General features: G+C 36.8%; 1 protein-coding gene across 1 annotated transcript; it reads left to right on the top strand.

Annotated features, from left to right (window-relative positions):
- Positions 1–3,922: 3,922 nt before the first annotated feature.
- Positions 3,923–15,063, top strand: LOC139126964 (uncharacterized). The gene is made up of 7 exons (XM_070692882.1): positions 3,923–4,247; positions 6,624–6,801; positions 7,925–8,098; positions 8,908–9,033; positions 10,893–10,957; positions 12,591–12,681; positions 14,998–15,063. Exons 1-7 carry the CDS (start codon positions 3,988–3,990, stop codon positions 15,061–15,063), a joined length of 960 nt encoding a protein of 319 aa, XP_070548983.1. The 5' UTR covers positions 3,923–3,987.
- The last annotated feature ends 3,859 nt before the right edge of the window (positions 15,064–18,922 follow it).

Raw genomic sequence — 18,922 nt, 5'->3', positions numbered from 1 at the left:
TCGAGCAAACAAAACCATCTTTTCCATACGAAAATTATTAATGATACTTATTTGGTTTGAATAGAGCTGTTTGAGTCAAAAACATTACAAACTGCACGCTCTCCGTCAACAATGAGTGTGAGTACCAAGATCAACCTCATTGTTGGGCATTGCTAATTATAATAATTTTATACGGTTTTATGAGACGCACTTTCTGATTGGCTCAATTCAGCCAGCGCTGGAAACCAACAATCGATACGCAAATCCCTGCAAAACCAACTACGGCCTTTCTGCGGGTAGCGCCAAGCTTCTTGTATAAAGGCCGGCACTTGGTTTACGACGATGACAACTACCCACTTCCAGGCATACCAGGCGTGAAATCCAATCCCACACAGACGCACACAGCTACCACCTCTTCTATGCGATAGTCACACAGCAGACTGTCAGACTGGCCCAGAGTACATGCATTTTCCTTATGCAGGTTAGCAGCAAAAATTGTAGCCCACGGCCCGAGCGCTGGCTTTTCTGTCGTTTTGGCTGTGCAGCGCCGGCCCACAGGCCCTGCACAAGCAAACAGGACAGAAAGAAGCCGGCGCACGTATCTTGGACTACAATTATTGCAGTTATATGATGCGTCAGTTTCCTGGTAAACTCTTTGACATGCACTATTTGTATGGTACAATCTTTTGAACATATTATGTTTTACTGATGCAATATAAGGGCAAGGACTATACTCTTTTTCTCCATCTTTAGCGAATGTTGGACAATTTCCGACCATCGACACAAGGGGTCTCTTTACAATGTAATCTCATGCTTGGATGAATTACTGGTAAATCCTGACTCATTTTAATTGAATTGCCCACAATCAAAATTCGTAAATTTTGCAAGTTACTCCTATAGGCAAGCCAGATCAACAGATCCAATAGACAACACATTGCTTTTCTTTAATGTTTATCCTTTCTGTCGCGATTCACGTTAAGTCACGTCTTCTGATTACGAAGACATCGCAAAATGATTGAGTAGTCGTCCATAGTACAGTGCTGATAAAAAATGCGTACCAGCAGACTTCATTCGTTCATCTATATTAGGTTCCTGTATATTACTCACTGATATGCTTACCTATTTCAAATACACCTGATGGAGATTTCAATGACATGAAAATTGTACGTATAGATTATTAATATTCTTTGGTTAATTAATAATACGTAGTTATTTTTATCGGTGACGTATCCGATATGAGTGCGAAATTTGCGGTGTTGTCTGTCGGTGTTTGCGGCATTGCAATTGGTCTGTTAGAGCCAGAAAACAGTCACGAAGGAAAAAGTTACTTTTGTCACGTAGCTTGTTCGATTACGTTGCTAAAAAAACAACAAATGTTTTGTGATAGTCACATTTATATGCAAAGTAAAGTATTCTCACGACTCGCCTGTATAACTTTTGTTGCACTACGAACGCCTTACTTGATCTAAATGTTGCGGCACTATTTGAATTGGTTTGGAAAGTTGTTTCGAATCTTGCTATTACAACCATACATTCTGTCTGAATGGTAGCCGATGTGGATACAGACACATAATAGTTTTCTTTCTCGGTAGGACTCTCTGTGTAAATCAACAGCCGTTCATTTCGAGCGCTTGTTTTATCAGTATTTACACTGTGTCTTTCAATTTTACCCAACTACAACTGAACTATATAGCTATTATAGAAAGACTAGAAATAACTTCTCAAAACCAATTCCAGTACTTTTACAACATTTAGATCAACTAAATCGTACTTGCCACCATGAAAACTGTCGAAACAGGATTGATTTGCTGCAGAAATTTGTAGCAATTTACGCTTGACGGAAGAAGTAAATCGAATAAAAAAAATGAAGTACGAGACAATGTGTTAACAGATCGATCTATCGATCGATCTATCTATCGACCAATTTATCGAATCGATCGACCGATTGATAAATCTATGGGTCGATCTATCGATTGATTGATCTAGCTTTCTATCAAATTGATAGATCCATCGTCCTATCGATCGATCTGCCCATTAATTTATCAATCGATAGATTGATCGATCGATCGATCGACCATTTATCGAACATCGATAGGTCGATCTATCTATCCATCTATCTATCTATCTATCTATCTATCTAGCTATCTAGCTATCTATTTATCTATCTATCTATCTATCTATCTATCTATCTATCTATCCATCTATCTACCAATCGAAGGATCTATCCCTTGCAATGAATAGCTTGATCAGATACGTTATCAGGTAATTGGTACGTTATTGGTTGTTTTGATGCGGTATTACTTTTCTACATTATCAGTTTGTACGTTATCGGTAAATTTGTTGATACTTTATCGGTTTGGAAAAACTACTATGTTATCAGTTCGTTACTACGTTATCAGTTGATTTGATACGTTATTGGTAATTTTTTACTACATTATCGGGTTTTATACGTTATCGGTTAGTTACTACGTTGTCGGTTGTAACAGCGCTTGACTAGTCGCTGTGCAAATCCCCTATATGATAGGGGATTCGCGAAGTGACTATCCAAGCGCCTATGGGTCTCTCCGTGCGCTACACGACCAAGGCGGGCACTGTCTATCGAATGGTTCTTGCTTAAGATCGATTTTGACCCGATTTTAGGTTGGCCTCGTAACTTTCGTGAAGGGCTGAGATTATGTTTCATAACAAAAAATGTATCACTTTACGCACTGCCGCCTACATTCCACATCTAATGTTGTACTTAACTTAAAACATAAAAGTCCATTAAATTGTGAACACCTGTGTCGACATTTTTATATGTAAATTATTCGCGCTTAGAGAGCAGAGCAACCCTTCGATGACGTGGAGCTGCCCAACAGTGATATGGCCGCTATCACTCCTTAGCAAACAACTTTCTATTAATTCAGCGAGTTGCAAGCAAGGTCAATTTTATCGATTTTGGCGAAAATTTCAGAACGGCGCAAGCAAACATAGCTGAAGTATGCAACTCGTCAAGATCCGAACACATCACTCTAATGCGACGCGATATCGACCAAACATCGAGCAATAACCCTTAAATATTCAACATGATTATGATTGTTTAATATTGTCAGCAACAAAATGCATATCCAACACTTAAAGTTTCTATCTGGGACCTTAATAAAAGTCTGATGTTTTAATTAATGGTCAACCTTCTTATTATTGTTCTGCAGGTCAAAAGAGAGGATCGATATGGAATAGATAACAGCAAAATTGACGGAAGTCCCTTTTTGTGAGTACTCAAAAGATTTGACTTATTTTCACTGTTATTTAGATGATACCTTTCACGTACAAATATGTGTAAAGTTCTATTCTATTCATATACATTTACATTCCTTCCTTCCTTCCTTCCTTTCTTCCTTCCTTCCTCCATTCATTCATTTATTCATTCATTCATTCATTCATTCATTCATTCATTCATTCATTCATTCATTCATTCATTCATTCATTCATTCATTCATTCATTCAAGCATGCCTATGCCCACTTAGACATACATACATACATATACATACATATATACAAAAAACATACATAGCAGAGGTAAAAGCAACCATATTAGATCTTCCAAAGCGTGAGCCTCTACGGAATAAATATTTTTAAACTAAGGAAGCATACATACATACATACATGCATGCATACATACACGCACGCACGCACGCACGCACGCACACACACACACACACACACACACACACACCACAACACACACAACACACACACACACACACACACATACATACATACATACATACATACATACATACATACATACATACATACATACATACATACATACATACATACATACATACATACATACATACATACATACATACATACATACATACATACATACATAAATACAGTTAAACGTACACACAGTCTTGCGCATTTGCCAAATGATATACTCATTACAGACACGTGTTTTACAGCTGTCATGGGGAGACGCTTATTGTTCTAGTCAAGTACTGTCTAAATTTGCCATATGGATGGAAAGATTAAATGACAAGTTGCTACAACATATGTACTTAACACATCGACTAAAGTCAGAAGAAACGAAAACAAAGATCTATAGATGGATAGTCAGCCAAGAGGAGAATATGTACATACAGATCAAGAAATGGTATGATGATTACATTGAGTCCGCAGAACAGATTGAGAAATTGCAACAAAGCTGTGACAAGGAGAGAAAGATCTATGATGAATATATGGTACGGAGTGAAGAAACAATACGACAACAACGGATTGAGTGAGTAAAACAGTTCTATAGTGAGCACCATGTGAGCTATTATTACAGCAGAAGTGTGAGAATATCAGTGTCGGATCGATTTGTTCTTACGCTCTGTATTGCCGTTCAAGCGAAATAATTTGCTTAATGGGTGCTCATTGCCCTTTGCTTTCCCGATGCTAAAGCCAGGAGAATTATTTGACGACCTTGTGGTCCAATATTATTAAACCTTAACTACAGAACTATTGAGCATGCAACACTCTTCAGAGTGTATGAGTTTGTAAAAATTGACAAAATCGCTAAGCCATGTGGTTTTCACAACCAACACATCGTCAAAGTATAAATATTATTCAAAGCCGCATCACATAGCGAAATCAATATGCCATATGCAAATTAAGTATAAATAGAATACCTGTCAATTAGACTTCTCCCCCATTGCGACACGACGCCGAGCGTACACGCCATGGCTTAATCTGTTTTGCTAGAAGAGAGATTTATTCTGATGTTTCTGTGTGTAGGCACCGATAGGAAAATAACATCTCTCAACAGAGGTGCTGTCAGAATATACAATATTTTTTGTGCGTATGAAAGTAGGGCCAGGCAGTCGACCCGATAAGGGTTGCTGCTAGGGTGCCCACGAGAGTCCTCAAAAAGGTGGGGCCCGGTAGTAAACTTATATAGGGCTTACTGGGTAGGTGCCCAGTAATCTTTACAAGCTAGAGCAAGGTATCTATCTTGTTAGGGTTGCTGCAATGGAGCCTACGATACTCATTGAGGGTGTACGAGCCAAAAAAAAACTAAGAAAACAAAATTAATTCCCCTCAGGCAGGGAGGGTTCATTGTACCCTGATGCAGTCACATGCAGTCTCGGTTTCCGAGGTCCTGTCTAAGAGCATTCTCAAAGTTTGAATGTCGGTATACTGTGAAGTGTCCGCTTTCTTTTGAGATTGTACCTTTTTAGCTGGGAAAGCCTGATCACGCATATGTCCTTACCAGAACTACAACCTCTTGTGTAACCTGAGAGGGTGCCCCTCAACGGGACTCAACGAATAACGGTCCGACTATCAGTCGCTTAGGGGTTGGGTAAATGAGTCATGTTGTCTAATGGAATTTAGTATATGGAAGAATACATGTACATAGTATACAAGAAATGATACGTAGGATAAAACAATGGATATTATTGGTGGGTTATGATGATGGCTGATATAGGGTTAACAAGTGTTGAGGTATGGGTGAAGTTTTGTATGAGTGCGAGGAAGGTATACTGACATTGGGTAGTCGACAAGACCCCGGCCCAATCCTATAATAGGATATATCCTTGAGCGAAGTGATAAGGCTTTAAATATTAAGTTATATAAAGCTGCATCACATAGCGAAATCAATACGCCATATGCCAATTGAGTATTCATAAATAGGAGACGTGTCAATTACACTTTCTCCCATATTGCAACACGACAAAGAAGAACACAGCCAGAGCGGATACAAAGGGTAGAGAGGTAGTGACCTGGGCGCTGCATTCTCCCGCCCATCCTCCCTCACTTCAGATCGCCTCGCCATGGTTTAGCCGACCAGAACCCTGGCCCAATGCTATAACAATGGGCTATATCCTTGAGCGAAGTGATTAAGGCTTTACGAAAACTTTCATCAGTAATATGTAACGGGTCTGACCTTAGAGCGAGCGCAACGTAATATTTGATTATTATTCAGACCATTGTCAACAGTATTAGCCAATTATAGCTTTGTTCGCTGCATATTTTGCGATATCTTAGTACTATAGAAGTAGAGGGGTTGTCAGTCACTTTCAAAATTAAGTAAAGAATTCAGAAAATTAACTTTAAAATGCCAAGTAATAAAGTCATCCGACGGAAATCAATTAAAACTGGCACCGCGCACAGCATAAACTGAATGCAGCTTCTGAAAGTGATTTAAACTACTCATTTTAAAGTAAATTTCCCTTTGTCTGTGGAACAGAAAGATTCTCTTGTTAGCGAAAGATCGAGTAGGATCTTACATATTTTATTTCATGTAACACGTGACAAAGTAGTCAAAATGGCCACTTCCATGTTAAGACAGGAAGTGCGCTCTTTTCACACTCGTGGGTATAGAGATTCCATTCCATTCCAAATACATTGTACATACATTATCTTAAGCACTGAGTCTCGCTGTGCTGGCAGCCTTCAGCTGCTCTCGCTGCACTCGCTATATGCATCATATATAAAAAAATTTGTTCACTTGTTTAGAGTAACAGATATTTAAAAAAGTACCCCTGGGTTTGCACATGAAAAATAATCATCCTGGTCTTTAATTTGAAATAATTTCGTTTGCACATCACATGCTGGCTTTCGGGAAAAATAATGTATTTTGCTTAAAATTTGTTTTGTGTAAATGTCTCTACAGATTGGAAAGTGTGAAGCAAGAGCTTTCTCGAAAGGTCGTTGAACTCGAGGAAATGACCCGACAAAGAGAGGTGTACTATGCTAGATACGAAACAGCTGTCCAGGAATGTTCCCTCAAAGAGGCACTACACAATGTTCATCGTGAAACCACCGATATCAGTGTTTTGTTCAAAAAGCAGGTTGGTAACTCGTCGTGTCACATTTTTCCTCATAGAGCATGATTCATGTTCACAACTGTTGTAATTTAAGGTATACAGTCCCTGTAATCTAAATATGCCCATATATGGTCAAAGGGGCGTTCCTTGGCATTCAAAATGCCCATGTTAGGGCGCTGTTTATAAAAAGTGGCCACCCGCTTAAAATCTGTGATTGGTTAGATTTCTCTTTCCATGGTAACTGTGGCAAAATTGGAACAGGTGATAGTATACTTTAAGGTAGGACGCGCCTCGAGGACAGATATTTGGACTCTCAAACTTTTTAATTTCTTTCCTGATCTACCTCTTGTGAGGATTCATTTTAAAGCTCTTGGTGCAAGAAAACTTTCAACCGGCTTAGTTTTTCGAAAATCGAAAATTTTATTTTTTCTTCATAGAGTTAACAGGGGGATGGCAGCCATTTTGAATTTCAAATATCAGTAAATCTTGAGTAATTTGTTTCTCTGGTTCCAAAATGTGCACGGTGACGCCCGATTTGTATTCTTGATTTTGAAAGAGAATGATTGAAATATTCTTTCAGGAAAGTTTCTTTCATACTAATTTACGGACTAAGCCACACCACAAGTTATGAGTCACATAATTATATTTTGTTGAGGTTCTTTTCTCTCTTGGCAGTCTGAGTTCTCTGATTGATAATCAAACTGTTGTGAAGTTATTATTTCATAATTCATGTAAAAGAATCTTTAGAAAGGTAAAATATACCATGTAAATAGCTATTAAAATTGGAATGAAGTGCATTCAAATATCTCGATATGAAGAAATATTCTTCCACAAAAGTCTTATCAAAAGACTATATTTAGTATCATTATGTCACAGTACCAAACGATAATCGCTTTCTAGCCGCTATTCCTTTGCGACAGTTCCAGTATGACAGGCTATATAGCTTGGATCGCTCTCTAAAGATAAGCTAATCTAGTAAACATTAGAAAATTGTTACTCTTCGAATATCGCACCTTCATGATTATTCAGGTACTTTACAAACACGGAAATGGAGCACATTCGACTTTGTGAGATTGAAAGCAGAAATAATAGCACCAATTACACCAAATTTGAAATAAATGTTTGGCATTTTTTTATTCTCATACAGCGATACGAACTGGAGGAGTTTAAGATACTAATCAAGAAAGAAGTATTGAAACGGGAAGAAGGCGGAGAAGATGTTCTGGCAATGTTGAGGGCACTTCTGCATGACTACAACCAGAAGTTTGAGACAGAACTACGAAAACATGAAGAACGTGTCAGATATATTTCGGTCACTCAGGTAAGTTAGAAATCAAACGTGTATGAAAATGTTGGAAAGATATCGCTATGTAGCAAACACCAAGGCATCCTATTGTAGCGCTGTTCGCGATTTCAAGTTTGTTGCTAAATACAGCAGCAGACAAGCGACATCGTACACTACTGCTTGCAATTCGGACAAATTTCATTGTTGTATGCTTGGCCGTTGTTTCGGCTTGTAATCTACGACATCAAGTAGCGTGACTTATAGTATACTTAAATTTGTAACACTAATAGGTTTTATTTTCGTCGTTCTTGCGGAAAATGCTGACAAATATTTATTTTTGCATACAAATGAAATAAAACTGACGTCCTTTGCGATAAGTGCTATAAACAACGATAAACCGAGAAAAACCACCACTTCCGAACTACAAATGATTTCACTTAATGTTTTGTATCCCTTAGGAATTTCAGTAGCCTCGACAAAAACTCATATCAATGTAAAATATTTGTTAAATTTTCGTGTTGTTTACTTATTTTGACCTACACATGATGAAAGGTCGACACAAAACTTTCTGATGCACCAAGATTTATGGCACACACGTGGGTTATGGTAACAAAAAATTCACTGGACGAAAACTCTTGAAAAGATATGACAAGCTTGGCTTGCGCATATGATAATAAATGTTCTTGAACAATGGTAATATGACTTGCTTCATCACCTTCGCCAATCTTATGTGGCTGTTTTGCAGGTATAGATTTGGATGACGAGATACTTTAGATTTTTTGAACCTACCAACAGAATAAAAAAAGGGAAATGAACATTTGTTTCATTTGATTTTCTATCCATAGATTGCCGAGATAAATAACGAGCGGCAAGAGGTCCGCACAAAGTACAACGACCTAGTTGAGAAACATATGAATTTGAGCCTTTATTATGAGAGAGAGAAGATTCTCCGAAGTGATCTAGAAAGGGCTGTATGTATGATACAATCGGTTGATACAACATATGGTAACACGGCTTAAATTATAGCAACATCTTGGCTATTTTTGCTTACTAGCTGCCATTTTATCACATGCATGTATTGATAAGGAAGTTAAAAAAGTTACTAATACCAAATGTAGTTTAAAAGATTCTTTTGGCTCACTAAGTTTTGCAGAATACCTTTTTAGTTTTAGTGATATAATTCAAAATAAGTCTGGTCCAGTTTGATCTGTAAAAAACCTTGACTGGTTAGCGACAAAAATTTATTGTTTGTTACACTGTTTCACAGTCCCTCTATAGGACTGTGCGCTGTTATATTCTTTCATTTTTTAATTTAACATTCATGAATGATAAAAATATGTTGGTTTTCTGATCAGATTACCGCATACAAGACAGCAATATATAATGTGGTCCCCAGTAGATGGCAAATTAATAGAATTTAAAAAACTATCTACTGTTGATTGACCAATCAGAGTGCTCAATTCAGGGTTGTTTTATTTACTCATAAAGCCTTGGTCACCAAATTCCAGAAACGAATGACAGCGCCGTAGTAAGTACTGTCCAATCAAAAGTGAACATGTCATATTCTGTAGACATCTGGTACGTTTTAATATTAAAATTTGGTAACACAGCGGAAACCAGCTGCAACACAAAATCTGCTGTGCCCTAGGGCATTTATATAATGTGCCCTAGGGCATTTATAGGATGTTCCATTACATGGAAGGCTATTTCACAAATAAAAGTTTTAATTCATATCCTACACATGTTACACTGACAAAGGGGACGGTTGATGTAAACACATTGAAAACGAAAAATATATCAGTTAGGGGCGATAGTTTTAAGTCGATAAAAACCCTCGTACTCGGGCTCTTATGGTATATAAAGTCCAACCCTATGATAAAATGTCTCGGCCTGTGGCCTCGACATTTTATCGTTGGGTTGGACTTTATATACCAGAAGAGCCCTCGTACTCGGGCTTTATCCTATACATAAAAGTTTATTTGTTTTTTCACATGGACTCTATACCCACAAAATAGGCAAATTCTTTCAAGTCATTTTCAACTACAAACGTGGAGACCTCTAAAATTATCCCGTTCTCTTATTCAAGTGTATTATTGTCACTTGCAACATCTCAAATTAAACGCATTTGACTATAAAAGTCGAAAGTTGCAAAATAACTTCTTCAGCATGTTATAAGGAGAATGGGAAGCCAGAATGAGGATATGGCATATTCCATCTGTTAGATTAACTTGCTATGACAGAGGAGATATTTTTTTGCAAAAGTAAGAAAGTTAATTTTTACTGTTCCACCAATTCAGATGATACGATTCTCCATTAAGAGATAAAAACCATCGTGAAGTAATTCTTTTGTGTGATAGTTTATCAACTCGCTATTTGATAAACAATATCTTTGTTGAAAAGTTTTCATTTAGAACTTAATCACACGCATTTTTGCTGTCAGGTCGGCTTCAAATATATAAAGCCCTCCTTTGAGAGTGTGTTGGGAGATACGCAATTCCACGAACACAATATGCCATGGGCCTACTCTTTATAATATTCAAATGCGACAAGATGCGTGTCATGAATTATTTCGGGTGTTCTTGTGAACGTTATTCAGTTTTATGCAATGTCATGGAACTATAGACTTTCTGATCAAGTTGTCAAGTAATGTGTGCTCCCTTTGTGCTTTTGTTGTCCCATCAAGCTTAAGGATTTATTTATATTTAGTTGTCAAAATACAATCACAGATCATGAGACTATGAAAGGCAAATTTATCTTGATACTTTCTGTTCACTTATATACTTTATGTCTTCTGGCATGGACTTCTTTTCTTTCCCATCACCATTGGTAGATGAAACTGAACGAACTGGCTTTCAGTGAACGGGTTGCTGAACTGAGGAGTGAAATTTCGGATCTGTTGGTATTTCGCGACAATTTCTCAGATGTGAATCTGCCTTTAGTGAATACACTCGGCTCCTGGAGATGCGAATTCATTCTTATGAAAGACTACTTCGAGGTATGTTTTTTTTTTTTCGTGTAAAAATTTACCAACTTCAGATTACTTCTTGTAGTCGGTACGATCACTGAGGAGAAATGTGTTGATTGGAATAAACTGCCTCTCTAACCAATAGATGTCTTGTTTCTAATTTAAACAATTGTTGTAAGTATGTATCAGCTATGTATGTATGTATGTATGTATGTATGTATGTATGTATGTATGTATGTATGTATGTATGTATGTATGTATGTATGTATGTATGTATGTATGTATGTATGTATGTATTTATGTAGTATGTATGTATGTATGTATGTATGATGTGTGTATGTATGTATGTATGTATGTATGTATGTATGTATGTATGTATGTATGTATGTATGTATGTATGTATGTATGTATGTATGTATGTATGTATGTATGAATGTATGTATGTATGTATGTATGTATGTATGTATGTATGTATGTATGTATGTATGTATGTATGTATGTATGTATGTATGTATGTATGTATGTATGTATGTATGTATGTATGTATGTATGTAGTGTATGTATGTATGTATGTATGTATGTATGTATGTATGTATGTATGTATGTATGTATGTATGTATGTATGTATGTATGTATGTATGTATGTATGTATGTATGTATGCTTCCTTATTTTAAATGTATTTTATTCCGTAGAGGCTCACGCTTTGGAGGATCTAACATGGCTGCTTTTAGCTCTGCTGTTTAGGACACAGAGCTTATCAGAATTGTAGTTGTCCGCCGTTGTCTGTCGAGAGCTCGTTATGCTGATTAGCATGATGGAACATCTGCACGTAGCAACTAACGTAGAAATCATAATAAAGCTAGAGCTTAAGTGCACGTGATTATTGCCCATAATTACAATAATGTGACGAGATTTTGCCAATGGCGTTACACAGATCCTTGGCTCGATAAAATTTAAATGGTGTGCAGTACCTTATCTTGACCTCAGTCACGTTTATTCAAATGGTAGTAAAATTGCCATGGCATTTTCGTATTTCTGGGTTTATTTTCTTGGTTTGTTTAAATTTGTTGTTCTGAAGCTGCTCGTTCGATTGCTATGTTTGTTGTATTTTTTTTTTTTTTTTTTTGGGGGGGGGGTTGTTTGGTGGTGAAGGTCAAACAATACGTATGTTTAGACGGCTGAGCTATGATTAATTGCCAGTGCATCACCAAATATGTACGCCGTCAATAATCACAGCCGGTACTGATCTATGCCATTGACATCTGTCGACTCTTTCTGATCCAGAAAAACCATTTCTAGTTACAAATCAAAGCTTATTATCTACATTATCTAAAATGTCAAAGCGGGCTATATCGTTCTGATTCCTCGGCTGTTCTGGACGACGCCCCAGATGTGAATACCATCTTCTGTAGGAGTTGGTCAGATGTAGTAAGGCGATAAACAGCTGATGTGAAAAGCACAGAATAAGCAGAAATGGAAACGTCGCCATCTCTACATCTGAATTCAATATCTCTATGCTAGTATATCAGTTGCATTTTGAGTGTTCTTCTTTTTCTCCACAGAGGATTCTGGCATATTCCAGACGACTTTTATTTTGATCTGGAATTGGAAGAAGAGGGCAAATGGCTAGACATCAAGTACAAACATGAGAAAGTAAGCTATGTCTTTTTAAACTTGACAGTCACAGAGAATAGACTACCATTACTGGAGAAAGTATTTGCTAACAATATTTCGCCGTCAAGTTTGAAAACGACAAATGGGAGATTTGCAAATTCGTCAATCGTATCAATGGTACCAAAGCAGCTTCTAAATTTTGCAGCCACCCGTATCATGAAATATATCGGACGGACATTTTTTGCCAGATGACACACCGCAAGACAGGGAAACGCAAGTGTTTCTACCTTTCAACAGATAAGTTACTGTTCACTTTTTAGTATAAAACCCATACTAAATAATATTTAGCACCCCTCTCCCCCTCTCTCTCTTTCTCTCTCTCTCTCTCTCTCTCTCTCTCTCTCTCTCTCTCTCTCAGGATGTTGCCGTAGACGATTACGTATTGCAAGGTGTCTGCCGCGGGAGATCCATGGTCTACAAATTTAATAGGGGACACGTTCTGAAAGGCGGAAGCACCATGGGAATATGGGCAGACCGAAGTGAGTGATATGCAATGGACGACGTTGAATTTCTTTGGCAGGATATGGATTGCCTTAAAGATGTCCAACTTCAGAAAGTGGACGATGATAAAGATAGCGAACCGGTGCGTATTGATATTCAAAGGTAGAATGCACCATGATTCCAGGTATTGAGAATATAAAAACGTGCGTCTCTACCTTCTCCGATTTAAATTGGCCGATATGAATAATTATTAGTTATGTGTCAAAACCAGTCCTACGAGTTGACACCAACTTGTAGGCACTGTTCAACCACACAACACTTCTTCTCGTGAACAACGAAATGAAAGACCCGAGGGTGAAACATTTCCACTGACAAACAACTTAGTTTATGTGAGATAAATGACTAACACCTTCTTAATTCGTGAAAATAACTCGTCATGTACAGAGGCATTGTTCTTTAATGCCAATATTAGCAACCATTGAGCTTTAGTAGAATGTTTATATCATACACACGCGAATATATATAATATATATATATATATATATATATATATATATATATATATATATATATAGATATAGGAGAGTAGAGAGAGAGAGAAGAACAACAAGAAAGGCGTGTGTGTATAATATATATATTATATATATATATATATATATATATATATATATATATATATATATATATATATAATATGGCGTTAGCAATGAGATATACGGATACCTTTTCTTAATTATCTCCTGTTGAGACTGTGGCCTTGTAAATTGCACCCCTGGCTTGAAAGTCACCTTCCAACTTAACTCAGATTATGACATGCCGGCAATTAAAAACAGCCGTTGTATTTTATGATGGTTCAGACCAATACACTCAGATTATATGACTTAATTACACAGGCCACATTCTTTATGAAACTTTAGCTCATTTTGTTGAATGAGCTAATGAGTTGTTGAATATCTCAGCTTAGAACACTTAGGGGAGTGTTGATGAACATATTGAAAAAAATGTCTTGATGATATTAGTTTGCACGTGCACGTTTCACTGAAATGGGGTGATTCAAGTGATATAACCTTTCCTGCTATTCTTCTCTCTCTAATTGGTTGGTCTTAACATTATAAATTCAGTCTATGTAACCATTAAAATTCGACTCTGTGTGGTAGTGACATTTTGCTTTCTCAATACGCCCTTATCACGTGATATTGTTGAGATGCGCTTACTTATTGTACCAGGCATGTTTTTTAATTATAGTTGTTGGATGATTACACTGCTAAATGGTCGTAGGGTCTATGAGACCGACAGAACTTGCCGCCATTAAGATTAAGTGTCACATCCAACATGTTTTGTGTTTACTGGTTTGTCTCAATTGTAATTTTCAGACCAAGGTCATGAAATACCTCTATGTTTTCTTCCGTTATCTTCTCTGCCTTGCTGCCTTAAGTACATTATGATATTAACTACTTTCTATAAAATTAAAGGGAATATTCATGCAAAATCATTCAATTTGTGCAAGAGTTACTCCGAGATAGAAAGAAGTCAATAATGTCAAATTTAGTAAATGTACATTTGACTTATGCCAGTAACAGGTAACATACAAAGTGTTCAATACAAAAATAGTGCAAGATCTATAGGGTTGCAGGAGAAATGATTTTACAATTTCATCAACATAGGTGTCCTGACGAGTGAGTCTCGCGGCTCACGAAACAATGTTGTAGAAATCGATGAAATTGTTGAATAATTTCTCAAGCAACCATATAAATATATATATATATATATATATATATATATATATATATATATATATATATATATATAACATTACCATCAATTTACATTATTTTTTCTTTGTTTAACCTACAGTATATGATGACGTCCATATTTTTAATGGAGAAGAATAAGGCACATCCGCGCTCTCAAAGTCGTTAACAGTTGTGATTGTCTAGTATGTTGAACATTTAACTGTTAAAATCAACAATACAATTTGTTTAGTTAACTTTATTGTCTTGTATACTCGTTTTAAATGTTAAACACAAGGAGTTCATGATAATGAGGTTGCGTCACGTCTTATGGACGAATGTTTGAAGTTTCGAGATATTATGATAATTCTTATTCTAATTTTCAGATTTAAGATACCGTCTGTCGTGACAAGACGAATGTAATGACAAATATAACATATCCATATTTTGAAAAAAACTTTATTATCCAAAACACTTTTCAAGATTCAAATAAAATGAGGAATAGTGACCAATTAATAAATGTTTCATATTCAGGATGTTTTCGTAGGCTTATATATACTATCACCTTGAATCTTTAGAGTCAATAAGCCAAGTTCGCTGACTGGTAGAAGTTTGATTTTATCTGAAAGACAGAGAGAGTGAGAGAGATCGTTAATTTGCACACAATAAATGGTTTGACTGTTTGCCATATTTAGCTGAATAAAAACTAAACGGGGATTCTTTTTGTAATGTATGAAGTTTTCATTAATGATTTTTGAACTATATTGTATTATGTTATGTTTAACTGGCATATAAGGATCGTTATCATGTTTCAGGCTCTACAGTATGACATTGAATTACAGCATTCTTGCCCCACTTCGGGAAAGAGAAGTGAGATCGCTTAACTATGGATGTGTTTCAGACTAAATTTTGATTTTCTTTTTTGATGTTGTTCTGTAATTTCGGAATCTGTACAAATGTCAGTGAACGACAAAACTGAACTATCCGAGTCTATGTAAAGGTGAATGAACGTTACGAATTTTTCTTCATTTGGGTTATAGCTTCGTTGTCAGCGACATCAAATGCGTCTGCGTCATTGGTAGCAAATTACCATGGATATAAAAGCCAATACGCGTCAGTGATATCCACTTGTCAAGGTAGTAGAAAGTTAATCTGTGTCATTAGCAACTAAATCCCAGACAGGACCATTGGACGATCACATGAGGAGTATTTTATATAGAAATGATGTAACAGATGCAGATTATGTAAAATTTTATATGATCGATGCCCAATCAGAGGAAGTTAAGAAATGTTTTTTTCAAAGGAACAATATTTTAATCGTTCTCAGCCAATCAAGAAATCCTATCTGATTAGTGATTGGAGTCTTAACTAATTAAATCTACTAATGATGCTATAATTTCTTTTAAAAATGGATGATCACCCATTATCTTCAGCTGGGCATCTCTGATGTGTAAACCTTACACTTCAGCAATAAACCACCATCGATTGACATCCAAATACTTTGCGAGTATGTACTCTTTCCAAGATCTCGACGTACCTCTCAGCAGTGAGTTAACTGTCCAGATCAATAAATTCAGACATGACAGATGAACTAAAAATGACTTGACTTCCAACAGTTGAATTAATGCCTTTTAACTTGTAAACGAGTACTTTGATCACTTCAAAGTACACACTCAATAGAAAAGTAACCCGTGAGTTTTGCTCTCATATAGCCACAATGTGACTCGACTGATATGGGATATTACTCTTCTCACCTTTGTCTTCTTGCAGACAAAATTTGTCCCTCTGCCTGCCTCTTGTTTTTTATGTAGAATATTTCTTCACTTCTCAGTACTGGCGTTTGCTCTTTACTTGACAATAATGTAGTAATAAAGCAAAGTGACTTGGTTCGGACGGGGAAAGAAGCTTCAGTTAAGATATAGCTGATTGTCGGCTTCCCATTGCACCAAAATGTGTATAAGTAAAAGTCCGGTGACTAAAAAATAGTACCGCTGACTGTCTCCCTTCCTCTCTCCTCTCTGCCCTCTCCCTCCGCGCCTCTCTCTCTCTCTCTCTCTCTCTCTCTCTCTCTCTCTCTCTCTCTCTCTCTCTCTCTCTCTCTCTCTCTCACACATACACACACACACATTGGGTAATCGAACTATTGCATGCTTCTCTTTACCAGATTCAGAAGATATTCTGCAAAAAAAGAATGCGATACCAGTCCAGCGTATGGTATTAAATTTAAAAGAATGTTGTAGAGTTTGTAGTTTGAAGAGCCCGGTAGTAATCTGTTTTCAATCCGAACCAAGTACCCGCTCGAGAGAGAGCCTTTGATATGATGCCGTACAAAAACTGTCGTAACAGCATTGAATTCCTTGCCTAGAAAAGTGTGAAATAAACAAATTCATGCTAAACTAGTGTTTTCAAAAAATAGCAATAATTGTACATTTACATCACGTACAAACGTGAAGCTTCTTTGGATCTGTAGGCTGTAACTTTTGCTTTCAGGATTGACTTTTTATTTTCTGTTCCGAGAATTGTCAAATCGCAGTGTTCGACCTTTCATCCGTAGCGTTCAAATCCTGCTCTCGGGTTTTGAGTTGCGGGTTCTGAGCATAATAAATCAAGGATAAAGAGTTAGTGATAACGTAATTTTGATTTGCTCAGTAAAGAAAATGAAAAAGGGGGCAAGCAATTGTTAGCACGAGTGCTTAAAAAAAGTACGGCTCGTAATCTCCCCATTTATGTGAGATTTCGGCCATAAATAGCAGTGACAATCACAAGCAATAGTATCAGTGTACATTCGATTTCTCTAGTCAGAGTCACCTGCTTCTACGCTTTAACCCCCGTTGGGGATACTCCCCATATTTTCATACGGAGGTGCGCGGCCCGCGTGCTAACTCCAACAGCTGACCCGTTAATAAGGATTTCAAGCCAAAATCAGATCAATAGTTAAGGATTTCAACTACAACACGATTGGAACTAATTTAGGATAATTGGATGGTGAAGTAATGTCGATTTAATGTACAAATGTCATTTCATCTGCTTTTTTTACATATAACACACATGCTTTTATGAATAATTTACGATATTGCAACATTCAGCTATATGGCGCCTGACACTCTTGAGAAATTTGCAAAATATGAAAATCCAATTCTCCCAAATTAGTCCCAATCGTGCTCTACAAGCATAACGAAACCAGGTGTCAAAATAACAACAATAGTTGTCTTTAGAATACTTGTCTGTCATAAGATTAATTTTAAATATATTTCCCGTAAATCTTGTAAAAATCCCGAAAAGGACCGAAATGTTTTATTTCAAAGTACCACTGTAATAATTCAATGAACGGCTAACTACTAGAAGTAACCAATCATATTTTTAAAATAATTATGATCATGTCACATGATACTGTATACGACAATATTGCACATACTTACTGCTATATTAACTCAAGAAGGTGAATATGCAGAATTGTCACTAGGACAACTGACAGAGAAGAATGTGAAAGTAAATGGGACAACGCATGAGATGAGAGCGAAAGAGGAGGTGTCCTGTCACTCGTCGAAATTTTTTAGAAACTTTTGTGTGTAATGGTGCAATCTAAGAGGTGTTTTCAATTTGTTTTGTACTCAGTAAAACTGTTTGAAAATAACATAGGCCACCCTAAGAGTGAGAGTGCGAGAGGGATAACATTACTGACAATATTTAGTAAGCTTGTTGTTAACTCATCGCCGCTGATCCGGAAACAAATTATGTCGTAGAGATAAGATATGATGTAAAATACCACCATGGTTCAAAAGTTTGATGGGTTCAAGACTGACCGATGTATGTTGCAGACAGGGAAAACGACGTAATTATGAAACTTGTTCCCTCATTTACGAGATGGGATCGGGGTACTACTAAGGACTGCATTTTGGACTGGTAACGCAAAGAGGTAAGCCTAATTCAAGCGCCACGGGCCACGTGCCGCGAGCCAAATTTCACGATTCACAATCAGCAGATTATGCTAGAAATAGATGCATTTTCACTCCAATTCAATTCAGTGATTCATTTTCATGGATAAATCA

Source organism: Ptychodera flava, unplaced genomic scaffold, assembly GCF_041260155.1.
Source record: "Ptychodera flava strain L36383 unplaced genomic scaffold, AS_Pfla_20210202 Scaffold_28__1_contigs__length_4768798_pilon, whole genome shotgun sequence".
NCBI lineage: Eukaryota > Metazoa > Hemichordata > Enteropneusta > Ptychoderidae > Ptychodera > Ptychodera flava.
This window is presented reverse-complemented; position numbering and strand designations above follow the sequence as displayed.

What these genes read in the sequence shown, in the direction of transcription:
- LOC139126964 (XM_070692882.1), top strand. Translation starts at nt 3,988, where the DNA reads ATGGAAAGATTAAATGACAAGTTGCTACAACATATGTACTTAACACAT. An exon ending in ATACGACAACAACGGATTGA is followed by an intron (nt 4,248 to 6,623) that starts GTGAGTAAAACA and finishes ATGTCTCTACAG; the next exon opens with ATTGGAAAGTGTGAAGCAAG. An exon ending in GATATATTTCGGTCACTCAG is followed by an intron (nt 8,099 to 8,907) that starts GTAAGTTAGAAA and finishes TTCTATCCATAG; the next exon opens with ATTGCCGAGATAAATAACGA.